The sequence below is a fragment of the Ciona robusta genome, chromosome 4, assembly GCF_009617815.1.
Source record: "Ciona robusta chromosome 4, ASM961781v2".
Lineage (NCBI taxonomy): Eukaryota > Metazoa > Chordata > Ascidiacea > Phlebobranchia > Cionidae > Ciona > Ciona robusta.
The window spans coordinates 4,624,836-4,650,540 of record NC_143238.1 but is presented as its reverse complement, the minus strand read 5'-3'; the positions used below and the strand labels follow the sequence as shown (position 1 = coordinate 4,650,540).

The following is a 25,705-nucleotide window of genomic DNA, read 5'->3' as shown; positions in this document are numbered from 1 at the left end:
CCATTCCCAAATATTCCCTGCTGAAGTCTGTTGTATAAGGTTAAAGTCCAACAGTGAGGCATGTCAGGGTTGTGGATTGTTGACCAGAGTTGGCCAATTACTCCAAATATTCCATGTTGAAGTCTGAAGTAATGTTCAAGTTTTTGGCGTGGTACAACAGGGGTTCTGAGATGTTGCCCAGAGTTGGCCCATTACACCAAATGTTCCATGTTATAACTCCTGATACTACACAACTTGTACATTCATAACTGTATTGGCATTATTAATATTTTAAGTACATTAGTTACAACAAGCATAAACCACAAGATACAAAAAAACAGACCAATAGTTCACACACTTTACTACAATTAATATACTTTACTACTTAGCAGTTTGTACATTGCACAATTTTTTATGATTTTTTCGGAAAATTTTCAAATTTTTGATAAAATTTCTTTCAGTTGTTTGAACACCATTGAGCCAATAACCATCTTCTCACAATTAACACAAAGTTTTGAATCATTTTGTTCACCAAGCTCAACAGAAACAAGTAATATGGACCCACCGTGAGCAGTTCTACCTGCAAACCTAAATGCAAAAGATAATATTATTAATAACTTTTGTTTGTCTCTGCGATTACGGTAACGAAGATTGAAAATTTAAAACAAAAAATACCGGATTATGAAAACATAAGCTATGTTAAGTTAATAAATAAACAAAAAATAAATAAATACTGCATAATGGTAGGTGAACAAAATGCGCAAAGATTTTTGTTTTTAAAAATAAACACTTTTTTTTAAATTAAATCAAGCTTTTAATTGAAATATAAAGATTAGTAAAACAATACATAGTAATTACTGCCATCAAATACATTTCATTTTTTTAAATTTAAATTAATATTTTTTTAGAGCATTTTATAACTGAAACCGTCTATTAATTAACTAACAGTCCGTAATTTAGCAACCATACACACCTGTAAACATTGTTTTGTGTTGAAGGCACCAAACATACATTGACGACTTCTTGAACCTTTTTACTTATCATTGGTTGATTTGATTCAGAAATATTTAACTTACATTTATTTTCATTCATACCAGTTAGTAAACCTGAAACAGATGGAAGAAACTATTAATTTGAACAGTTTTTTGTAGGTAACCGAATATATGGCAGAATTACCTTCTAAGACACATGTCAAAAATAAATATTTGTTTAAAATAATACTAAAGTTTGGTGTGTAAAACATTTTAAAAAAAATTTCTGGATTATTAATGCCACAGTGAATGTGGCGTGGTAACACTTAGAACCTGTGATGTAGACCAAAGTTAGTTATCCGAAAATAGACCTATAACAAAGTACTGTGGCTGTGGGACGCCTGAAGCCCATAACACCCAAACATCCTGATTGAGTTTTAAACAATTAACAACGGTCTATGAGAGTCCTGAAGATTCTGTTTTATAATTCTTTGAATGTTCTTTGCTTACAACCAAATGGGACAAGAAAATAGAATAAAAACGTGTCCCATCTTCCCCCATCCTACTATAACAACACTAATCTTACCGTGGTGTTTCATAAACTCAGTTTGAGGCATAGCAGCAGGTTTAACAAGCTCTCCCACTGGTATTTTAACATTGACATTAAATTTCCTATTCTCAGTGCTGTAGAGAAAATCTTGTTATAAAATTGCTAAAAAATACATTGCATCATCAATCACTTGGAAAGTTACAAACACTGTAGCTTTCAAGCTGGCATGTGGTTTATGAAACAGAAACCCGTGTTATAATGACTGTCGTTTTTTGGACCAGGAAAAAAAACAAGTTACATTCATTCAACTGTCTTGCCTAACACATACACTATCAATGGCATTAAGCTTGATGGTGTATGTGTTGTTAAACTGAGTATCCTGTTTTCCGATAACAACTTACTCACCAAAGATCAAATACTAATGGTTGTGTGGTATCACAGAAATCTACACCCATTGTAGATGTTGTGGTGGCTCCAGGTTCAAGGATATCTGTTCCAAATCATATTAGAATTAACTTATAATGGTTAACGCTGCTAATGGTTGTAATTATGATGCACAGTAACTCTATACTTAAACCATAGGTTAGGAATTAAAATGATGATTTTTTAGGCAGACATTGGTATAGTACTATGTGCAAAGATGGGACACCTTTAGCAAATAATATCCAAACATCCGGATCGTGTTTTAAACAATCAACAACGGTCTAATCGAGTCGTGGGGATATGGGTTTAGAATTCATTAAGAGTTCTTTGTTTACTACCAGTTGTGACGAGAAAATAGTATGAAATGGTGTCCCATCTTCCCCCACCCTACTATATATAAGTACACACTCTATAAGTATGTTTTTGGCAAGTTATAATATGGATGTCCTCTTTTACACCAGATACACATGATGTATTTATACACCTCATGCTCAAGTTTGATCTTACCTATTACATTAAAGTCATGGACTTTTAAACCAGCTTGCAGTTTCTGAAACACAAATACATATATTATAAAACACATAAATATTAACACATAAATATTTAAACAATAACATAAAAGCCATACTGCTTTATTATGACTAAGCATCATGCAAAGCTTCTGCATTATGACAAAGCAAAACCCCAGAATCCTAAATTTAAACTAAAGATTCATTTTTTATGTTTTTTCTAAATTTCAGGTTTTTGTATAAATTTGCAATTCTATATTTTACAAATTTTGCTTTTGCAAAATATACCACAACATTGTTCTGTTTGATCTAAATTTACAAAGAACTTTTTTTTTATGTTTTTAGAGAAATCAGTACATGTTGAAATAAATAAATGTTTTTGAAGAGGTATGCAGTTTTAAAATTTTCTATTTTGCCAAAAAATGCCATAATTTCAATCTATTTGATCCAAATTTTGTAAAAACCACCTCTTGCACACTGAAAGCATGAACAGCTAAAGCACCTATTTTAACATGGCTACAAAACACTGAAGCGTTTGTTACTTACATCCAAATACTGGACAAGAGAGATGAAATATAAGTTAGTGTGTGTTAGAAGTAATCACACACACACACACATACACTAATAATTAATAGGTTAACGTGTAACACATATTTATAATTATTTTAAGTAAAACATGTTGTGTTTGACATAAGAGCGTTGTTGTTCTTATGAATTATTGCCAAAGAAATATATTGTACCTCACATAAGTTAAATAGTCTATTTTTTATAAAATACATGTCCACCGTCAAGTTATAATTAATATACTCTTCATACATTATACCAAATGTAATATGTACAAGCACAATGTAAAGTTGAAACATGAATATCTAAGAATAGTAGGGTGGGGGAAGATGAGACACCTTTAGCACATAATATCCAAATATCCTGATATTGTTTTAAATATTAACAACGGTCTACGAAAGTCGCGAGGATACAGTTTAAAATTCTTTGAATGTTCTTTGTTTACTACCAAATGGGAGGAGAAAATAGAATGAAAGGCGTACCATCTTCCCCCTACCCTCCTACACCACACACACACATATACATTACAGTTTAACGTAATCTTAGTAAATATTTTATTACCTTATCTCCCATATGAATATTATTAATAGGTTTATCCCCAGTATTAGTAATTTCCACTTCCACAGAAATCATCTTATCACTATATACACATGGTGTGCGCGGGTATCTGGGAAAAGTAAACTTTTAGTTTAATAGATATATAGTTACAAATTATTTAAACAATTCTTCTAGTTTATATTTGCGTACAGATATTTTAACAATCTATAATCCAAACGTCGGCACGTAAATACATGCCAGAAATGCTCTATTTCAGTTTACACGAGTTATTAAAACGCTAAGTAATAATATATTACGTGTTTTTCCCATCTAATCACTTCTTGTATGTCTTTTTATATGTAAAAAAAACTTGATTTATATTTAATCTTTATATGTACAAAAATGGCAGAAATTTAGTGAAACTCTGTGATGTTTGTTGCCCTCTAATGGTACAAAAATAGAATAAATTATTAAAACCCTTTGATTTAAACAGATTTTGATCTCCCCCGCCCCCTAATTTTTGCCTTTAACCGCTTAAAACACACAACCCACTCACCTGTATTTAGCAGCCATTCCACCACCAGTAACTCGATGCAACAACTCGTACGATTTCCCGTTAAATGTTCCCGACATCTCGGACACATTACCTCCCAATGATAATCCTTGAAGATCGGATGCGAGCATCGGAGCAAGGAGTCCTCCATTAGAGGGAGTCTTGGATGGGGACACAGTGGGAGGAGAGACTAAAAAGAAGAAGATCATATTGTGTTTTATAGGTAAAAAACAATTTTATTAAAACTTTGTGTCTTATAGGAAGAAAAGGTTTTATATAAAAAATTCTGGGTAAAAGTTTTATATGAAAATTTTGAAGAATGCCCAATTTCTATTTGAGTATTCTGTTACTTTTGCTACCAAGCATAATGTAAAATTTTCTTTTTTGGCTTTTACAGTATATAAAACAGGTATTTTATTCCATCTTGCAAAATATGTATCACAAAAAAGAAAAAACTTTTGTACAAAAATTTTATCTCTAGTTCTAACTCACAATCATCAAGATCTAGGAGGTTAATGATGTCTTTCTTCTTTGTTTGTTTCCTCTGTGGTTTCTCATCCTCTGAGCTTGACTCCTCATCTGATGAAGAAGAGTCACTGTCATCCGATGTTGCATCAGATCCTAAAGATGTTGTTCATATTAACTTTGATATATTTTATATATATGTATATGGATATATTAATTTTCATATATTATATTCCCATTATTTTATATATTATATTCATTTTGAGTTTTAATCATAAAAATGTAAAATCATGAGTTTTTTTCATTATATTCCTTCCCATTAATTTATACATTATATTCATTAACTGCATACAGCTACGTTTCTTGCTAATTTGAATATTTTGCATATTTTACCTAATTTTTACATTTTAGCCAACAATTACAAACACTAAAGCCTAGACTACACTACACCATTATGTATAATATAATAAGTTTTTTAAACCTTTAAATATACTCAAGGTCAAGGTACTTTCTAGTAAGTTTATTTTGCATATTCTGCTTTCTATTTTGCATATTTCAGCGTATTATGAAATAAAAGCCCATAAGAAGCAAACAAAACAACAGCAAAAACTGTCCACAAAAGAAATTAAAATTCAAAGTATTTTAATCGCAACACACAAGGTACTTTCCAACATGCAAATTCCACAGTTTAATTGACTTTCGTAATCTGTTTCTATTTTCAGACTCAGTTCTAACTCCTTAGGCCGCGTGGCTAAGCGCGTAATAGCAAGAAACATGACCACGCAGCAATATACACTGTTGTTGTATTTATATTTGCGCGATTGCATTTATATATAACTTTAAATAAGGTTCATTGGAGTTACACATGCTGTAGTGTGGCCGTGGAATTTTCAGTTATTTTTGTGTAGAATGAAACTTATGACCACCGAGTAAGCATTGGCTTGTCACAGTGGTTATTATGACGCTGTGTAAGATTACGGATCATTTTATTTAAAGAAAAAAGTACACGATGATGATATCTGTGACTGGTGATTTTTAGGATTATTTGAGGCTAACAAACAATATATGTCAAAGAATTTAATTTTACCTTAATATACATTTTTATATTATTTTTTTATATAATAGAGAAGTCATTTTATTTAATTTTATGTAGAACCTAAAAACCTAAACAGAGCGGAAATTTACCAAAACCTTATTTTAAAATATACAATTGATTTTAAAATGATACTATTACTAATATATGAGAACAGCCTGTACATTTAAATAAACAAATTATAGTTATATAAACCCCTAAAAAAATTCATCACTCAAAAAACTTACCGCTGTCGGATGCTTTCTTCATAACAGTAGTTGTAGATTTTTTCTTCCTGTTAACTTTATCCGAATCACTAACTCTTGGATCAGGTCCTTCTGTTTCTTGACTGCTGCTTTCACTTATCGAAGATTCAGAATCAGAATCTGAAATTTATTAAATATTTTCAACATTTTTCACAAAATATGAAAATTTAAATATTTTTACAAAACAAAAACTCGAAAGATTTAAACATATTAACAAAGTTATGTAAAGAAAATAAATAGTAATTTTTTTCTTTAAAAAACTATTTTTTTAAGTTTTATATATAAAGTTTAGATTTATCAAATAAGTTTTATCAACCTGAATCCTCTGTTCCTGATGAAGAAGATGAACTTCCGCTTCCTTCCTCCTCGCTCTCACTGGAGTCCTCATCAGAGTAAAAAGATTTCTTCTTCATTGGTTTGCTCCGTGTAGTCTTCCCTCCTCTCCTCTTATTATCACTAACCACCTCCATGATCTGTGAGGATCAAGTTTAAATTTGGAACCTCATGCTCACTGCCAAGCTATTTTTTCAGTTGTTGCGAACATTAGTGTCATCTTATACACCAGACATACATGGTGTTTTCATACACCTTATGTTCACCGTCAGGTTATAACATGGGTGTCTTCTCATATACCAAACGCACATGGCGAATTCATATATTAGTGTTTTCTTATATACTTCAAGAACACTGTCCAGGTACAACATGGTTGTTTTCTATATAGCAGTCACAAGTAGCACATAATATGTTCCAACGCAGAAACACCTTATGCTCACTGTGAAATTATATCATATGGGTCTTCTTATACACCTCATATCTACTGATAATTATAGCCACGGATGTATGCTTATGTAGTAGACACACATGGGCACAATGCAGGAGACACACATGCTGACAAACTGCAGTCCACCTTTTAACACCGGTAATAAACACATTTAATCTACAAAATTAACCGTTCATTCACCTCCACAGTTCTGACTGAAGGATCCGGTTGAACTTGTGGGAAATCTGGCAACTTCTGGTAACCATTAGCTTCAGCATTAATAGTGTGCGATAATGAACCAAGTTGATATGCATCTCTTCCTATAGTGGTGGGGGTAATATGAGGATATCCAGTGGTTAGGTTCAGAATTCCGGGGCAGGGTTTAAAACATATTTTTAGGCTAATAATGATTTAATTTATGATTATTTTTCAAAAAAATATTTTTTTTATTAAAAATTAAAAATTATACAACAATTTAATTCTTTAAAAAAAATTATAAAAAAATCAATGAAACTTTTATCTAAAATAATAATACAAAAAAATGCTTTAGACAATTACCTTTAAATGGTGATTCTAACACAGGTGCAGGTTTGGGTGCAAGAAGAATCTTCTTTGCATGTTTATGTATTTGCCCCCCACCCATATCAGATGATGGCATTATCAAGTGGCGAATGAAACGACAGCGATCACGAATGTCGTAACTTTGGTCGTATTTACCAAGTTGTAAAGCGTATTGAGCTAACAACTTTGTCTGGAAAATTAAATTTATAAACTTGTTTTTTGGAAGAAATAAAAAAATAAATAAATCATACAATATGAAGAGTTTGTGGTAATAAACCAACAACCTAGCCCCTCTGCTGTTGAGGGCAACAGGGCTAATGCATACAATAAAGAATAGAATTAAGCATTTGTACAGTAGGCTATATCTGGCATACATTTTAATACAAGAGGACCTCACCCATATAGAATATATAAGCAAAAGCAATGCATTTAATTTACAGTAAAATGTTATAGGCGGTTCCATAAACAGACACCATCCTTATTTGGGTTAAATGTATTTATAACAGAATTTGTTTAGCTACACCCTTTTAAACAAAATAGTCACATATTCAAAGAAAAAATTGTCTAAAGGTGCAGCTTTTTCATTACAGGGCAAAATATATTTTTTCAGATTAAACCATGGACACACCTTATGCAAACAATAAACATTATTATTTACAAATAAGCAAATATATCCACCAGTCTATGCAATGTGTAATTTCTTTTTTAAGATTTAACCTACATACACACATAATGTAGCACACCTATAAATAATATAATACGGTAACGCACATGATGTAAGAAGTAAACATCACTTATTTACAATAAAGCGTATATATATAATATATATATATACACTAATAATTTCTGCATTGCATAATTTCTATTCAGGGCACAACGACCATATAGAACAAAACATACTCCAGTTTTAGACTTAACCAAAAAGATATGCAGCAGATTTAAGGCACTAACACATATGTAGAACTTGTATTTTGGCTCTTTCAGTATAAATTGCTAACCGGTGTTTTGACGCCCTATTAAGGTCGTGTTTAACAGGGTGAAAATGTTTATTGAAAATGTTTAATTTTCCCCTGATAAAGACAACCCAAACCAGATGTCAAATTGTTGGTTAGCAAAATTCTTGTAGGAACAGCCAAAGTACAAGTATAACATGCCTGAGCCTGACAGCAACAGTTTATAAATATACAGCACGCCAATAACATATAGCTATAAAAAAATATCAAATGTAAGACCTGCTTTTGGTTTGTAATAAAGAGTTTCGCAGCGAGGTTAATTATCTGGAGTTTCACGATGTCTTGCTGTGAAGGGAAATGTTTGACAGCTTTTCTCAAAACATCTGGAGCAATCTTGGGAACAAATTCACTGTATTCCCCAATCAACCATAATATGCTTGCTCTTGCCATGGGCACCTGTGTAGGATGCATAAAATTTAAAAAAGCAATTATCACAATATCCTAAACACTTTTGGGGGTTGCAGCTCAGTGGTAACACACAGCAACAACAAAAGAAACACAACTTTTTACCAAAAAAAACACCAACAACTTTTTACCAAAAAAAACACAAACAAATTTTGACATTTTTTTACACAATTCAAATATTTGGAAAAATTACCAAAATAATTGGTTAGAATTGGTACAGCAACAAATTAAATTTTAACTTTACCTGAATATTATCGAGCAGTCTTGCCATATGTTTTATGATGTCACAATGTTGCGAGGGGTTCATTTGTAGAAGCTTCTTAATAACAACGACACTTTCAGCGACTACTGCCTCTGTGAAAACATACCATGATTATGTAAGTTGTATGTAGCAGGTTTTTAAACCTAAACTGCAGCGTATCTTTATCTTTTTGCACCAGACACAGAAAGTATATTCATACACCTCATGCTCACTGTCATGTTATAATTTTGTTGTCTTCTTATACACCAGGCACACATAGTGTATTCATACACCTCATGCTCACAGCTTACTGTCATAGATTTATTAGTTTTATTACCATCAAATTTTACTTTTACACATATGATGGTTATTTATTCTTTAATAAAATGTTGTTTTAATTACAAGTAGTTATTGGCTGACAATCGGCATAGGTCAACTATTATAGTGTTTTCCGTTAGTAATCCATTTCATAAAAATATCAATAAACCACTTTGTGTTTATATTATGCTTTAATTACACAGCTATTATGTATGTGGCTATGGTAATGTAAGTGTACTACAATAGACCTTACACTTACAATAAATTAACAACTTAATAGTATGCTAATTACAAACCAAGCATTGACGACATTGCTACTATTTGTTTAGATTCAACATACCACATTAATGTGTATATTACCATGAGTATGGAGCAATAAGATACATAATTATTACATTAAGTAACTCCACCCATTCCATTATATGTACAAACCTTAAATAAATATTAAATTGCTTCGTTTAAATTACTTTCCCACAATTATACGAAGTTTTATTAATACGGGACGCCATTTTCTTAGGGCTGGGTTTGATTGACAGGTGAGACTACGTATGGGACTTTAACTATCTCAAGCTAATTTTGTTTTGATATTGGGATTGTAAGATAGATTATTGAGTCTGTTAAAATAATTTTAGACATTTTTTTTAGGTTCCTGATATATTCAAACTTCAAGGGTAATGAACAAACTTTGGACTTAGTCTCATGTGTAACACATCAATAACAATCTCATATCTAACAGTTTGTTGCGTGTTGCGCCCATGATCACATTTGAACTTTCTTCTTATCACATGTACATATATTTTACATATAAATATTGGTCATGTTTACACATATTTTACACCAATATACACAGTCGCACTTAAACTCATGTAAATATATCCACACCACCAAGTACTAGTTGTCTCATTAACTTACCATCTCTGTTTGATAGCAGGCTAACCAAGCCAGCCAAACAAGTATCTGTAACCTCAGTTATATTTGTGGCACATCTTGCAATGGCTTGAATGGCATGAGCAACAAATTGCTTGTCAGAACTTCGAACATAAGTCTGGTAATATAGATTTAAATCAATTAAATGGGCACAAATGAAAAAAAGAAACTTTAAATATGAACAGAGATGCTCAGATGTGATCTAAATGCACTATCAAAATTAAAAAAAAAAATCAATACATAAATTTTAATTTTACGTTGGTATGCTTTTTTAATTACAATTTAATAAATACTTTCGGGTAAGTTTTGCAACATGATCCTTACATCACATAATATCAATGTCTCATGTCAGTCTATGAGTCAGACAACGTGGGATGTAGATTCTGTTACTTCACTATTAAACATTAAATGAATTAACTAAATATATTCTGTTACTTTTGCTACCAGGCATAATGTAAAAAATTTGTAACCGCTCATCGGATATAAAAAACGTGGTGTATTTTTTTGGAAATATACTATGTTTTTCATACCAGATGAGTCGTTAAAAGTTTATTTAATATAAGATGTAGCCAGCAAACCTGGAATTCCCTGAGAATGACTGAAATATTCGATTCTGTTGCAAGATTTGTAAGAACTTCAAGTTTAAGAACTCTAATATGGGTTGGGTCGGTCGATCTCACATAGAAACTTTTCAAGAAACTTTCAAATATTCCCTGAAAAAAAAGGAAAAAATTTAATAAGTTGACTGACAGTTTGTAATTTTGGAAGTATTACCGCATTTTTAAACATATTTCTTTTAAAAAAAAACGGGAAATACGTAAAAATTTAATAAACAAAGTGTATTTTTTAATGTATTACTGCTTTTTACCATATTTTGTTTATTTTATTTTTGTTTTTTTTATTTAAAAAATGTTTAATTGTTGTATGAGGGCTTAGGGTTTATTATTTTAATTTCCTACAATTTCACATTTATCCCAGTATCGATTAAATTGTTTTCCTTCAATATAAAAGAATATTCGCATTAAATATTTTAGCAATATAAGTTTGATTGGCATTTGACCGAGTGGTGATTTGGGCAACCAATTATTAATCACTTTGCTGGAAATATCTGCAGACAGTAGGAAGTTGGACACCAACCCAAAAATTACGATTAAAGCAGATTTTAAGGCTGCTAATCTACCAGTCACCGATATGTTTGACGCAGGGCAGGGAAACTGGGAAGGATCATTATATAATCCTAATATCCTGATCAAACTAGAGTGCGTAATTAGCCCGTGTTTCGCTGGAAAATTGACCGTAACGTAGAAATTTAATTGCAGGTGTAAGAGAGCTTAATTATCGCTTATTATAAACTTCCCAACTGCAACACTGAATTAAATGGTGGACGCTTTATTGAAGGGACGGAACACCGGTGAAAACATTGATAGAAGTAACAGATAGTGGATGCTTAGGTGAAGAAATGTTACTTATGCAGAGCAGCATGAGTATATTAGGCCATGGAACTGGTAGAGGAATTATAAAGGTTAGTAGCATTAGGGTAAAGTGTTCAACCAAATTTTAGGTTATTTAGAGCTTGTTTTTATAGATATGGTTCATAGCTTCATTACTTTCTATGTGGCAACCTGCACATTGTGTGGTGCATTCAGCACTTTCACTGAATGCTTACGCTTCGAAGATATTTTCAAGAACTGACAGATATCAGGTATAATGGTTGAATGCATCAACTTTGGCTTCACTGCTAATTTCATTTTGTTTGTTGTTTTATTTGATTTAATCTTCGCTACTGTATTCTGTATGTTTTTTAAGTTGCTTGTTTTGTAGGGAATATTAATATTACAATTTCTATTGCTGTTTTTGCATTTTTCACAAAAAATATTTTTTAATTTTGTTTTTATGCATTTGGCGTATACAGGGTCTAGCAATCGTGAATATTATTTTCCGATAAAAAAAGCTTCAACGCTAATTATATTGTATTAAAATATTTAACTCTCAGAATACAACAGCTGGGCTAAGCACTCAGGCTTGCAGGGATGGATACATGTCGCTAAGGTCTTGCTATCTTGCCAATCAAGACACAGCTACACTGAATAGTCTATCCAGCCAATACCTTACACAAGCTTATCATGGGTATAGGCCTCAAGTACAGGAACGAGAAGTGCCTTTAGTGCTCTCCCCATTTTTCCCATCACTATACTCAGGTAAAGGGCATATTCTTAGAATTAAGGGTGCATGGAATTTTTTTTTCACAATCATCTGGACAACGTACACGGGGTGATTAAACCACCAAGTTTTTATGTAATAGAACTTTAACAATTTTTTTTTAACAACTTCTTTTGAAAAATTTTAGTACAGTAATAAAATATATATAACTTTAACCATGGTAGAATTAACCATTAAATGAGTTTCCTCATTTTAGCAAGTAGCAAGCGAAGAAGGCGTCGATATTTGAATGAAAACTTCCACGAAAGAAGAGAGCGTTCAATCACAAGTGTTTCAAGTGGAAATCCTTGTGTGAACAAAGTGTCAAAAAAGATCACGATATTTTATGGAATTGACAGCATTAGTGGGCAAGTGGTGGAACTACTGCAAGATCCAGGTTGGAAATGCTGGTATTTAATGTAGTTTGGCAAATAACAATGACTTAGCCCCCCAAAAACACATAATAAAAAAAACATTGAGCTTGAAGCTAAGAACATACACAATAAAGCAAGAACAGCATTAATAAAACGTTCAAGGTATTTTTCAAAACCCAAACACATCTTAAATGCAAACAAATTTAAACTATTAATGCATATATGCATTATAGGACTATTTCTTTCATTTTAAACTGCATAACTAGCTAATAATTAATATTTCCCTTTTCCATTTTTTTAGAACAACACCTCTACCAAACATTCTATGTATTTGAATGCTCACGGTCCTTCTTTTTAAACTTTTTATGTGAAACACAATATGTTGAATTCCTGGCTGCAGTATATGTTGGACCCAACTTTGAAGTTGCTATGAGACAAATCAAGATTCCAACCCATTGCTCATTAAGTGTGGGAAGGGGCATTTTTCTACTACTAAATAACTAAAAACTGGTCAAAATTTAAATCGCATGTATGAGTATTTTTGGTGCCGTTACTATAATACCCTTGATAAATTTTGCTTTCAATTTCACCTTATAATTTTGTCGTAATGAAATTTATATCCTTTTTCTTATTGTCATTACTGTATTTAGCATAATTTAAACCAAAGGTGTTTCAGGTTAAAGTTTTAAATTCAAAACTTTAACCTAAAACACCTTTGGTTTCTGTTGAGATTTTATGACATTTAATTTCATACAAGTAAACCTAGACCAAATTAAAAAATTTCCAGTATATGTAATTCCACAAACTTCTGTTTAATCTGTACTTGTATATATTAAACTTGTTTCTTTTTTTGAACAGTAGCAGTGTAGGAATTTATGTAGGGAAATTGATTTTGCACTAAAAGAAACCATCCAAGAAAACATGAAGGTATATTTGTACTAATAACCTTGCATAATATACTAAAACATAATTTTATCCCAGGTTTTTATAATGGCCATCACACTATGCATATGTATGAAATATACAACTGGAACAATCATTTCTCAAATGACAACTGCAGATTACAACTATAGACTGCAATACAAACTCAATCGAATTAAAGTAAATATGATCTACATATGTGAACTTAACTGTGGTAGCATTAGTATACTAAAATATATTAAAAACAAAAATATTGATTTTTTTTCCTATTAAATTTAATAAAACACTTTAAAACTATTAAACTCTATGTATTTGACTCTTTACACGATTTAAAACTCAATATAGGAATACACCTAAACTGCTCAGAAAATAACAGTCCCATTAATGCGAAAAATCCAATTACGGCCATTATGATCCCATTTTTTCATAAATGAAATTATTTAATTTTTAAAAAAAGGTTTCCATTCAGAGCAGATGGCTCTTGTGTTTGTGTACTAAGTAATGGTTTAACCAATTCTTTTAATCCCAGCCTGGCTACCTGAACCTCACCAGCTGTGGTTCAATGCTAAATCTCAGGTCATGCCAGCTTGCACTATACGATCAAGAAAAAGTCCGAGACTTGGCAGCGAACTACATCACAAGAACACAATTTTCTGCAGTCCAGAGGAAAAGAAGAGCAATGCGAGAGACAAGAAAGAGAGTTAAAAGAGAAATTCCAGGAAATCCATGCAGATCTGGTGTAGGAGTCGAACAGACAGTTATTTATGCCACAGATTTTGAAACAGGAAACATAGTTGAACTACTACATGATCCAGGTTTGTTTAAATCTTTCTAATAGCTTGATTTCTTTATATATTCTTACTAACGTTTTTATTACATTGTATAGTAGGGTGGGAAAGATGGGACACCTTTTCATTCTATTTTCTCATACCATTTAGTAGTAAACAAACATTCAAAAAATTATAAAACCGTATCCTCACATTACTTATTTTACTTTTACCACAGTGAACCATGTGTATCAAACATTCTACATCTATGATTGTCAAATTTTCAACTGGTTATCTTTCCTCTGCCAACTACAAGATATTGAGTTCAAAGCAACCGTGTTTACCGGGGTAAACTTCGAAGTAGAAGTAAGGAAAGTAAAGTTTCCAACAACTTGTGCTTTGAGGGTGGAATGGTAAAACAATTTTACAAACTGCAAGAGGTTCTTAAACTTAGTCCAATCATGCACCACTGTTTGACTTAGTTCAGTGATCTTGTATATATAAACTATCTATCAAAAATCTTGGCATACGTTGTGATATGTTATGCTTTGCTTCAAGTCACATAATTTCTGTTCAACTTCAGTTGTTAATTTTGAACAGCTTTGTATTTTAATTTCAGCGTAGCCTGTCAAAAACCGTAACAAAAAGTGTAAAATTTAATGACATATTTTATTTAATTTCTGTTCAACTTAAGTTCCTGATTTTAGACACTTTCGTTACATTACAAGTTACAGCATAGTCTGCCAAAAACCTGTGTTAAATTTAACACACATAGAGTGTGAAAGTTCATGCTTTGCTTTAATCAATTTGATTTCTATTTAATTTTTCCATGTTACTAATATAAAACACCCTTGTATATTCAGCATAGTCTGTAGTGCAAAATTAAAATGTTAAAACATTTTCCAAATTTCCAAGTTATGTATAAAATTACATTTGTGCAGTGTGTGAAAGGGCATGACCGAACATTCTTTCAGTTTAAAAAAAAACATTACTCTTTACTGCCAAATACAGATCATATAACAAACGTTTGGTACTGATACATTAAAATATATATTTAACCACAAGCTTGTGAGAAAATTATTCTAAATATAGCAGAGAGACATATTGACAATCAAGACCGCTGTGTCTTTAATTCTTATAAGATGACAGTTTACAAGAAATTAAATATATAAACATAGACTTTTAAGCCTATAATTTATGGCTGATTAAGCAACTGACACGCCTAGCTTGAACGTAACGGTGCCTTTCGTACCAACGTTATGTAATTGGAGATTAAAAATTTTGCGATTGCAACATCAGTCTGAATCATAGGGGCAATTAAAGTATTAACAAAAATTAATACTGCGGTTCCATATACTGTATTTCCGGGTCCACTATATAAAACACACAGTGTGAAAGTTCATGACCTAGGATGCTAGACAACAGTGCATCATCATAATGATAATTTGTGAATACGTCATCTGTTAATTAGTTGCGCAAACGGGACAATTATCGCCCAAAGAGAAAGACGTGTTACGAAATTTCACTAAATCGACAAGTATTTCGAAAATGGCCCCAGGATACCGCGTTACGGTATAAAAGCCCACTCAAAAGTTAAAATGACAGACTAAACATTGAGAGTAGTCGGCAATTGTACGAAGGCATGGGGATTAAGAGAATACTATGCAAAGTTGCGTTGCAATGTAGAGCATAAGAAATGCGCATTTAGGGTCACAACTCACAACAGTTATAGTTAATGTAGAATACGGAAACATGTATGGTATATAAATAAGTAGGATATAAATTAAAAGTACATGGTAGATAAAATATCTTTTTGATCAATTTTTTAATAGATTGAATGAATATATATATATATATTAGTTGCTGTTTAATATTATAATAAAAAATTACATTACAGTAAAACTTGTTTAAGAAAGTTTAAAATTAAACAAAAGTTATACTTTTTTAGATTTATCTTTAGATTTAAAGATAAACTAAGAAAATGTTTAAAGAACAAATTGCTATGTTAATTGTGATGCTGAGTATGAGATATACTGTGGGGCAAACCAGTATTTGGAGATTCAACAACAACAACAACAACGACTATAACGTAACACGTTTAAATTTGTGGCAACGTTTTATACCAGAACAACTGGTAAAAATAACTTAATTTTTTTTTAACAATACAATTAAAAGTAATGATTTTTAAAATTGCACTTTTGGGAAAAAAATGCAAGTTTTATTGTAACTATAATTTATATGCCATAGTCTGAGACTTTTATCACAGCGGTGAGCCAGCGCAACATCGATAAAAATATAATGGATTTAATTATTCTTGGAAGAGCAATTTTAAAACTTCGTCTAAAGCAAAAATGCAGAATAATAAATCTGTTATTTTTGTAACAGGATACAAAATAAAAAAATTTACAATATTTTTTCCTAAGATTTTGTTTTATTTTTATCAAATTTTAGGCAGTGCCACTGAACAGAATCCGATGTCGTTCACCATTTTTCCGACATTTACGCACGTGTAGTATGCTAAACAACCCATTACAAGCTAGAAGCCTTTCAAGAATCACAAAACCTTATTTATGTCAAACGCGAGACAGGTGGACAACCAACAACATCCCAGCTCACTCGATAGGCAAGAGATCAATCAACCTTTGTACTGGTGGTGTAAGCAAGAGAGTGATCACACTTGCACAAGAAGCAGCAAGACCTTCAGTGACAAGAGAACTAATACATGATCCCAGTAAGACTGAATTTTTTCGAATATTTTTTAAATACGAACAAACAGAAATTATCAGTAAAACGACACTCGTTAATACCCTTTTACAAAGAAGATAGGTGGATAAATTTTAGGTAAAAAAAACAAATTTATAGTGGTATGTAAGTTGATTGATTGAAACTGTAAAAATAACTGCCCACAGTGGTCAGTTGGATAGTAACATTACATTCAAATTTAATAACATGTGCCTCTTTTATCTCAATTTCTTTTAAAATTTAAAACACTTTTGCAAACAAGACCTATGAAACAAACGATACAAATCTAGACGCAAAGTGTACACACATACTGCAGTGTGGTTAAACCACGCATATATGGCCGAACATTGGCTTTTGTTAAACCACGCACCTTTATGCTGATAGGAAACAAATTAAAATGCAATTTGAATTGCTCTTTGTTCAAGTTCATAATTTATGCAAATTTTAGAACTTAATTGCAAATTTCCCATTAATAAGATTTTGGTATTAAACTTGCTAATGCAAATGTGTGGATAATTATCAGATGCTATTTAAATATAAGGATATAAGAAAATATAAGATACGGTAAAGTGATAACAACTTGTTTTAAATACAAGAAAATATCCAAAATTCCAACTTATACTGAATAAAAAGGTAATATAAGAATGAAGTTGTATGCTTCATGTACCATAAATCCACAATGTGGTCATATTTAAAACAGTAGCTATATAATTTACTTAAGAACAGAAGACAATGATCATTTTATATTTTCAGCCGAACACCTTTATCAAACAATGCTTGTTGAACATTGTGAACCAAATTTTGGACCTGTCAGCGGGCTTTACTGTAGGATGCATAAAATCGCATTCAAGGCAGCAGTGTGGTCAGAAGACCCGAATTCTGACGCAATAGAAGTTCTAGATGTCACAACAAATGCATACTGCGCGCTTGCGTGACGATAATGATGATGAACTTTTAATGGAAAACTGATGACGCCCGCCATGGGATTGCTTTTGTTTTTCGTAATTAACTTATATTGTTGTGTATATTGCGTAATTTGAGCGTGAATGTTGAAAATAAAATTCCCAATTTGTGTCAGCATTGTACGCTTGATTAATAACATTGATTCCTAATTGGAAAGTAATGTGAAACAGACGTCTATAGGATATCCATTTAAAACTAATTAAAATAAAGGTTTTCAACATAGGAAATCACCCATATATGGACATTTGAACATACTACTACAGTACTGATGTAATATCAAAATAACATTCACTTTAATAAATGATGCACAAGTTTCAGTATATTAGGAAACAATCTATTTAAAGATGCAATGGGTATAATACTACTCTGGTGATTGGTAATGAAATACTACTTGAAGTAAAAGCCACAAATGACCAAGCATAGCTGATACTTTACATACCAACACTTAATCTTAGGTTTTTAATGTTTGCTGGTAAAGATATTTAAAAGATTACAAATAATTTAAGAGTTGTTAAAATTTCAAAGGTTAATTTCAAATAAATAAAATTTTATTGTCTCATTTTCTACGTTACAGTTTCATAAGAATGTTTTAATTAGGAATCATTTAGGAAAATTTTATAAGTGGTTTTGGTTTCGGACTATTTTGCTGTAGATTTTAGGGGTTATTTTGGAAACCCATTACAGAATTAAATAGAGTAACACTAGTTTATTAAAACACATCAAATGCTAATGAAGAGAAACCTTATAATCAGTGTACGGAAAGACCTTAAAAAAATAAACATTTCTAAATGTTAAACTCAAAAGCGGTATTGTTTTCGAGTTATCGTAACTTATATTTTCCCAATCATGAAGCATTTACCACCTCACTGGTGCAAATATAATAACTTGAAAATGGAATATTTTGAAATGTAAAAAATGAAAATTTAAATTCAAAACCCCATTTAATCTTTACAATATACAGTTATTTACTACACTGATAAACCCATGCAGTACTCACCCTTCTCATAAGAGTCATGGAAGCAATATTCTGCAACACAACTGCTTGGACTTCTCTTCTAGATCGTAGCAGACGCACAAGTGCCTTGGCAACCGTGGATACCTCCTGTCTTGGTGCAAGGTGGTAATACAACTGTGCTACTGCCATAACAACCTAAACAACAAAAATAAATTAATGTAATGGTCCTATATTTTTGTGACCAATTAATTTTAAAAAAAACATACCAACTTTTACAGCAATAAGAAGTAATGTAATGACACGTTAAACGAGTTTTTGAGACCATAATATTTGAAAGGCTAAACACTCAATAATTGCATGGCCTTATTGTTTGACTGAATATAACTTATTTAGCCTTACATGGTGGGACAAGGACAGTTCTAATAACATAAGTCTTCTGTTTCATACACCTCGTTTTTATATAGTAATAAAGAAATATTTGTAGTATACAAACATTTTGGAAAACATGGAATTGCTTTTTATTTTATGTAATCTACCACGATTTTTGAAGAGATAAATAAAAAAATATTTAAAAATTTAATGAAACATTATGTTATGTTGTGAAACAATTAAAACAAAAAATGTGGTTAAGCATGCAACACTCACAGCTGAGTTTCGGCTTTGCAAAAGAGGTTTGGAACTTTTCAACAGGAGTCTATGATCAGGGTCCATGATGTAAACAGGTTTCTTCTCTTTCTTCTCATCTTCACTTTCATCACTATCCTCTTCCTCCTCATAGAAGGGTTGCTCTTCATCAACACCTGTGTCCTGGAGGACGAATGATAATTAGAAGGAAAATTAAAGTGTAAAACTCAAAGGGGTATTTGGTGAACGCAAACTAATTAGTCTACCAACAGATTATAAACGCAACCCATATTTCCCCACCCCTGCTTTATATTCATGTTTTAAACCAGAAGTTACATCTTTTTTATTGCATTTTTTCACTCCTACAGTAAAGCTATATTTTACGCCAGAACTTACACATTAATAACTATATTTCTCCATCGCTGCTTTAAACACATGTTTTATTTAAAAACTTACATATTGATTTGGATCGGTGAACTGAGTCCTTGCGTATCTAGTGAGCATTGACAAGATTGCTATTTGTCCCCATTCATCTACATCTACTAGTAGATTACATAACTTGCGGAAATGTCTGTGTACAAGATCCACCCTCTCAGGGCATACAGCCTGGTAAGCCATCACCACACTGCCCGCCACTAACTGTGGAATGTAAAGTAGGGTTTAGGGAACTATAATTAATACAAACTTTGGAATTTTATGATTTTTATATTTTTTAGAAAAACTTTGGTAAACTAAATCCTCAATTTCACACAGGTGTTATGTTAGGAAAGCATTTAGAAGTAGAGAAAAGTGGAGTGTTATATTTTAATTAAAGGTTGTAAGTTTGAAATTAATTACTCATACGAGTATTATATATATATATATATATATATATATAGGCACTTTTAAAAAATGTATTTTAGGCAAATCAAAATTTGATATTTATAAATACTAATCCAATAATCAATAAATATTGCCAACGTGCAAATTAAGCAAATTCCTTGGATAAAATAACTTCACATTCACATGATTTCCTGCTTAAAATAGAAGAACACACAGTTAAAGTTTAATCCCGTATTTAATGTGGATTAAGTTGAACGAGATTAATTCCAACTTACAGTAGTTCGATCACTCAAAAGTTTATCAATAATTTCAATCAAGTTCTCTTTCTGGTCAGGATCCAAACTGAAAAAAGGTAATAAACATTAGGTTAAATTGAGTGATGTTGTTATTATGGTAGTTTTACACAATGGGTTTATATGTCCAAAAGCATGTTGCAACACATTAGAGTTCACCCTTATAAATAGTGGTACAAACTGAAAATGATGAAAACAGGACTCAAACACTATATAAAAGGGGCATAATAACAAAAAATGCAAATTTGTAAATGAATAGAGATGCTCAAATGTAATCTAATGGTACCAGCATAGTTTAAAAAACTAAAACAGATTCTGAAATCTCTATCCATATCCACATTTTGATTTTTCGATGGCATTTTTAACAAAAAATATACAGTATAGTAATATAGTACAGAGAACAAATTACCTGTATAGTTTAGGTATAGCATGAGCTGCAGTCTTCCTTACAAATGGAGACATATCAGTCATCCCATCTTTTATAGCTAGCATCATTATGGGGACAATGATTGGAACACGAATGCTGGAGAGAACTCGTAATGCACTTGCTCGAATCAGTTGGTTTTGCTCCTGTTGTGTATATAATTAAAGGATGGTTAGTACTGTTTCACATGTTAGCTTACTGATACAAAATGAATTAAATATATATATGGTGTATTTACTATTTATGCTGCTTATGCTCCCTGTTGAGTAATCATACAGAGTCTTATACACTAAACACCTTGTTTCACACACTTTCAAACAAATATTGCTAATAAAGGGATAAAACGATGAATAATACAATATTTTACTTTCAATCCACGTTGAAAGGTTGATATTGAAAGCAGAGCGAGATCTTGTTGTTCCTCTGCATATCTCTCCAAATAAACATAAACAAGTTTCTTCACTTCAATGTTCTTACACGCCACGTTCTTGACAACAGCAGGAAAGAGAGAGGAAGCATTTTTTCCTTTTGCGATCATCTGTTAAGTGAGTTAAATAAAAATGTGCAGATGCAAGGCTATTGCATAGTCCAAACAAAACTTATCCAATTTAGTGGCATCATGGCAAACACTATGATTTTAAAATGGTAAAATTAATGATATTGCCACATTTTACTCATAGTACCAAGATAGTATAAATTTTAAGAATTGTAAATGTTGGGTAAGCCTTAACGAAGAAGTAAAAAAATGCATGTGAAATAAACATCATTGTGATGTCATACTCACCCCTATAATTCTCTTCATTGCTTCAAGTTTAAGAAAATCTTTATTTTGATCCAACATATTTTTCAAGTCATCGTACCTGGAAAAAAATGCAAATAAAAACTACTGTAGTAAAAATATAATTTGTTATTTAAATAAATATATATATATATATATATATATATATATATAGTTTCCAAAAACTTGAATTGACAGTGTTAGCATAACAATGGCGAAAACATATTTTTGTGGATATAGCTAAAAGCTAATATATATATATGTATATATTAATATTATAAAGCCAAAGACTTTTGTTTTGAAATTTTACTTTTTGTAGTTGACGTTAAATAACCCGCCACTCGAGGGATCGGCGCTCCTTTCATCACCAGCTCCACCTGGTGACTGATTGTTGTACGACATTTTTACGAAAAATTAAATTCCCAAAAAATGAGCCTAACCCTAAACCTGGGTAAAGAAACAAAGTTGGTGTTATACAGTAGAAGAATTGCTCTAATTTGGCACCTTTGGCAAAATAAAACGAAAAGTGATGCCAAACATAGAAATAAAAGAAGCATAAGATGTTTTGTATCGCATTAGTAAAAAGTTTGTGGTCATCACTCAGTAATGAAAGATATACTTGAATAACATAATATCAGAATTCTAATGTTTTGGGTGAAAATAAAAGATGGCAATATACATGCAGAATGAGGATTTAAAGTGGCCTTTTTTATCTTAACCACCATGGTGCAATTCACATATCACTGACAGTTTTGCAATTGAGAATACAAATATTAAACACACGAATGAAAAATCTCTAGCAGCATCTGACAAATTAAAACGTAAATATTCTCCCAAAACATATGGCGCAATTGGAAAAATGGGTAAAATAAAATAAAAAGCGTACAGTGGGTGGGGTAAGAATAAGAATTCACGTATCATTTTCAAGGCTTACAGTTTGAAATGCAGACTCCGGCTCAGGTATTTCCTTTAAGCTAACAGTAGGCACTGGTTTTTCTGCAGCAGGTGGATTAGTAATTAATTTACTTGATTCACTCTGCTTAGTAAATCCAGGCAGGCAGCCTAGCAGGGCATTCAATACATGAGAAGTTGCAAAAATTCCTCCAACTATAGAACACAGTCTTACAAGCAGGCGATAAAACGGCATTTTCTGTTCAGTTATCATAACAGAAAGTGGTGAGAAATTGTATTTGAAAAATACACCAGGTTGTCCATGGCTACCACTGGCATGGTCCAATGCACGAGATTGTTCAGACACTGAGAACTGAAAAGTATCGGTCGTTATTCGACGAGAATTTATCTTCGTGGAGACGACATCCAAGTAATATTGGAAAATATAACCTGGAATGTAAATGTGACTGATTAGATTTGGCATTACATAATGCTTGGTCAATTACTCCAATCTACTTTTGGTTACTTAAGTAGAAATACTGCTAATTAACCTAATTTCCATCAGGTTCCAGGCTACCATTTTGGGTATATATGAAGTCGTTGGACACTTTTATGGCAATTGCCACAAACAACTCAATAGCTTCTTATGAATTTTAAAATTGACAGCCATACATTAAAATATGAAATATTCACCAATGAAAGTTACAAATTTGGTAACGCCGAAGCAGGGATGGAGTGTAAGAAAAAACACCTTATTTATACAAAGCCTGTCCTTGCTCCGCCACGAGAAGATAAACAAAAAAAATAAAAAATTTTACAATGAATGAATTATCCCTCAACATACTTTCAGATGATGTAACTCTTTCATCTCCATCCAAAGCATTGATGAAACCAGTCTTCATGTTTCCGAATGAAAAATGGTCAATTCTATGCGAGAAATTATATGGGATGGGTGAAAACATCATGGAAAGATGGGCGTGACCACCAAACATCTGGATTGGCTTACCAGCTACTATATGGAAGTTGCCTGCAACTTTATTTAATGGAAGATTCCCATAAAACCTAAAAATAGAGAATAAAATTAGGTTAAAATTGTCAAGGCTAAGTATCATACAATAAGAAGTGGATATACATGTAAAATTATTAATATTACTATAAAGCAAATGAAAATCTTAAAATTTGTGTAACTTTATTTTTATACCGAACAAAAACATTGGTGAATTTTGGTTTGAGTTAGGCTACCTATGTTTTTAACTAATTTTCAGGACTTTTACCCAATGAAACATTTAACTTGATTTAAGAGAGACAAACAAGCTTAGATTTCCAATATAAATAAACCAGATCACAACTAACCTACAAGCATCCATTTTTATCCCTACATTATCCAACTTTCTGTTCTTAAACATCAAGTTTGGGTTAAAGTTTGACTGTAAAGTTATTTCACTCATTTTCTTTCCATTCTCAGGTGTAAGTAGTTCATCTTTCATTCTAAGCAGAGCTTTCCTTTGAGCAGCTGCAGTGTTTGATTGCCGGAAAAATGTAAGCTCCTCATACACCTCCTGAATACAAAGTATCATTAGTGTAACATTACACTACTTTGTTTTAAGGGCAATACATTTGTTATTAAAGGGAAATAAATATTCTTGATTGTCTCGTATATATAATATGTTAGTGTCACATTACACTATACTATTTAGCTTAAAGTGAGATAAATATGTCATCAAACGCCAACCCATTTTTTCAAAAAGCTTCCTGATACATTTTCCAATATATATAAACCATTTAAACTTGTTTTAGAATGTTTAAAACAGCTAAATTACATTTTCAAACACAGTAGCTTGCCCAGTAACATCTAAAACATCTGCTCCAATCAAAGTACAAGGTGTAGCAACTGTGATGTCAAAATTAAGCCAAACTTTTGAATCAAAATCAACATCAACTTGGTAATCGTAACGAAACCTGTAACAATAGGAAATATTAATAATAACTTTACTTTGTCTCTTCGATTAAAGTGGTGTAGGTTTAGAAATACTTCAAAAAAATACCAGGATATAGGGAGAAAACAAGAGTTGGTAAATCTCGCTTACAATTGGCTTGGTATTTGCATTATAGCTTTGTGTTGGCTTGCTAATGATATTATTGATTTGGTAACTGTATTATATGGATAGTATCAATAATTGGCATTTTGGTCAACTTGTGCCTGTGAATATATACACCGAGTAGCAAACAGGAAATACAATAATATTTGTAAACAGTACAGGTTATTCTAATTTAACAGAAAGCTAGATAAAAAGCAATTTTACAATAGAAACATTTTACTCACGTGACGTTAAAGTAATATATGATTTCAGAAAGCACAAGAAAAGTAATTACTGCTGTTGTAATCAACGTAATTGTACCGCCCCTTGTGCTCGTCTCAATGCAAAGTTCAGGTACTTTTGGAAACGCGTCCAAGCTTTTGACGTTTGACAAAGATTTTACTGACGGTCCACGATATCTTAGCATCTTGCAAACTGCGGTTAAACAAGCTAAACTTTAAATATTGATCGCTGTACTTGACATAACTTCAGTACACCATAGTCCACGTACAAATACTAGGAGCAGCGCCGTCTAACGGCTGAAGTCACGCGTAACATTAACTTTAATAGATTCTGCATTTTGTGACCACCGTTGTTTAAGCAACTTTAAGGTATACGAGCATTCCCTCTAAAATTCGCCGGTGGAATCGAGCTGTATTAATCATGCTGGTCTTTGTAGCTAAACCAGTAGGTTTTCTATATCAAAATACACAAAATGTTGTGTAATCCACGGTCTATAATCTATACGAACTGTGGTTCA

The 25,705-nt window shown here is 31.8% G+C and overlaps 5 protein-coding genes across 6 annotated transcripts; 3 read left to right on the top strand and 2 right to left on the bottom strand.

The window, feature by feature from the left end:
- Positions 1-234: 234 nt before the first annotated feature.
- LOC149736889 (AP-3 complex subunit beta-1-like) lies at positions 235-22,425 on the bottom strand. Its single transcript, XM_089876192.1, has 24 exons — positions 22,287-22,425; positions 21,983-22,058; positions 21,566-21,736; positions 21,184-21,344; positions 20,757-20,823; positions 20,116-20,298; positions 19,681-19,842; positions 19,078-19,230; positions 10,693-10,827; positions 10,100-10,232; positions 8,873-8,982; positions 8,443-8,619; positions 7,208-7,400; positions 6,851-6,969; positions 6,206-6,362; positions 5,872-6,009; positions 4,579-4,707; positions 4,090-4,276; positions 3,558-3,663; positions 2,431-2,473; positions 1,906-1,990; positions 1,537-1,634; positions 953-1,085; positions 235-567 (listed from the first exon to the last, which is right to left on the bottom strand). The coding sequence occupies exons 1-24, from the start codon at positions 22,376-22,378 to the stop codon at positions 414-416; spliced, it is 3,162 nt and encodes a 1,053-aa protein (XP_089732318.1). The 5' UTR covers positions 22,379-22,425; the 3' UTR covers positions 235-413.
- Positions 11,501-13,194, top strand: LOC149736892 (uncharacterized). The gene is made up of 5 exons (XM_089876206.1): positions 11,501-11,636; positions 11,700-11,816; positions 12,108-12,312; positions 12,531-12,710; positions 12,989-13,194. The coding sequence occupies exons 1-5, from the start codon at positions 11,574-11,576 to the stop codon at positions 13,189-13,191; spliced, it is 768 nt and encodes a 255-aa protein (XP_089732332.1). The 5' UTR covers positions 11,501-11,573; the 3' UTR covers positions 13,192-13,194.
- LOC149736891 (uncharacterized) lies at positions 13,507-16,167 on the top strand. The gene is made up of 4 exons (XM_089876211.1): positions 13,507-13,614; positions 13,669-13,788; positions 14,138-14,423; positions 14,614-16,167. Exons 1-4 carry the CDS (start codon positions 13,609-13,611, stop codon positions 14,790-14,792), a joined length of 591 nt encoding a protein of 196 aa, XP_089732337.1. The 5' UTR covers positions 13,507-13,608; the 3' UTR covers positions 14,793-16,167.
- LOC149736890 (uncharacterized) lies at positions 16,263-18,197 on the top strand. 2 transcript variants are annotated; one of them, XM_089876209.1, is made up of 3 exons: positions 16,263-16,464; positions 16,827-17,106; positions 17,871-18,197. In XM_089876209.1, exons 1-3 carry the CDS (start codon positions 16,357-16,359, stop codon positions 18,050-18,052), a joined length of 570 nt encoding a protein of 189 aa, XP_089732335.1. In that variant the 5' UTR covers positions 16,263-16,356; the 3' UTR covers positions 18,053-18,197. The 2 variants fall into 2 exon arrangements, with proteins under 2 accessions (XP_089732335.1, XP_089732334.1); XM_089876208.1 differs by having other exon boundaries at positions 16,275-16,509.
- On the bottom strand, positions 22,424-25,485 carry LOC149736888 (endoplasmic reticulum-Golgi intermediate compartment protein 2-like). The gene is made up of 5 exons (XM_089876202.1): positions 25,191-25,485; positions 24,688-24,826; positions 24,221-24,426; positions 23,712-23,929; positions 22,424-23,317 (listed from the first exon to the last, which is right to left on the bottom strand). Exons 1-5 carry the CDS (start codon positions 25,370-25,372, stop codon positions 22,887-22,889), a joined length of 1,176 nt encoding a protein of 391 aa, XP_089732328.1. The 5' UTR covers positions 25,373-25,485; the 3' UTR covers positions 22,424-22,886.
- Between the last annotated feature and the right edge of the window lie 220 nt (positions 25,486-25,705).

Bases quoted from the DNA above. Each gene is read 5' to 3' on its own strand.
- LOC149736891 (XM_089876211.1), top strand. The intron at 13,789-14,137 runs GTAAATATGATC...TTTTAATCCCAG, and splicing joins ACAAACTCAATCGAATTAAA to CCTGGCTACCTGAACCTCAC. The intron at 14,424-14,613 runs GTTTGTTTAAAT...CTTTTACCACAG, and splicing joins TGAACTACTACATGATCCAG to TGAACCATGTGTATCAAACA.
- LOC149736892 (XM_089876206.1), top strand. From the start codon at position 11,574: ATGTTACTTATGCAGAGCAGCATGAGTATATTAGGCCATGGAACTGGT. The intron at 11,817-12,107 runs GTATAATGGTTG...TTTAACTCTCAG, and splicing joins CAAGAACTGACAGATATCAG to AATACAACAGCTGGGCTAAG. The intron at 12,313-12,530 runs GTAAAGGGCATA...TCCTCATTTTAG, and splicing joins TTTCCCATCACTATACTCAG to CAAGTAGCAAGCGAAGAAGG.
- LOC149736890 (XM_089876208.1), top strand. From the start codon at position 16,357: ATGTTTAAAGAACAAATTGCTATGTTAATTGTGATGCTGAGTATGAGA. The intron at 16,510-16,826 runs GTAAAAATAACT...ATCAAATTTTAG, and splicing joins GTTTTATACCAGAACAACTG to GCAGTGCCACTGAACAGAAT. The intron at 17,107-17,870 runs GTAAGACTGAAT...TTATATTTTCAG, and splicing joins AGAACTAATACATGATCCCA to CCGAACACCTTTATCAAACA.
- LOC149736888 (XM_089876202.1), bottom strand. From the start codon at position 25,372: ATGCTAAGATATCGTGGACCGTCAGTAAAATCTTTGTCAAACGTCAAA. The intron at 24,427-24,687 runs GTAATTTAGCTG...CTTTGTATTCAG, and splicing joins AAGCTACTGTGTTTGAAAAT to GAGGTGTATGAGGAGCTTAC. The intron at 23,930-24,220 runs GTTAGTTGTGAT...CTCTATTTTTAG, and splicing joins ATAAAAATGGATGCTTGTAG to GTTTTATGGGAATCTTCCAT.
- LOC149736889 (XM_089876192.1), bottom strand. From the start codon at position 22,378: ATGTCGTACAACAATCAGTCACCAGGTGGAGCTGGTGATGAAAGGAGC. The intron at 8,620-8,872 runs GTAAAGTTAAAA...CATCCTACACAG, and splicing joins GACTGCTCGATAATATTCAG to GTGCCCATGGCAAGAGCAAG. The intron at 6,970-7,207 runs GTAATTGTCTAA...CCACCACTATAG, and splicing joins GTTAGAATCACCATTTAAAG to GAAGAGATGCATATCAACTT.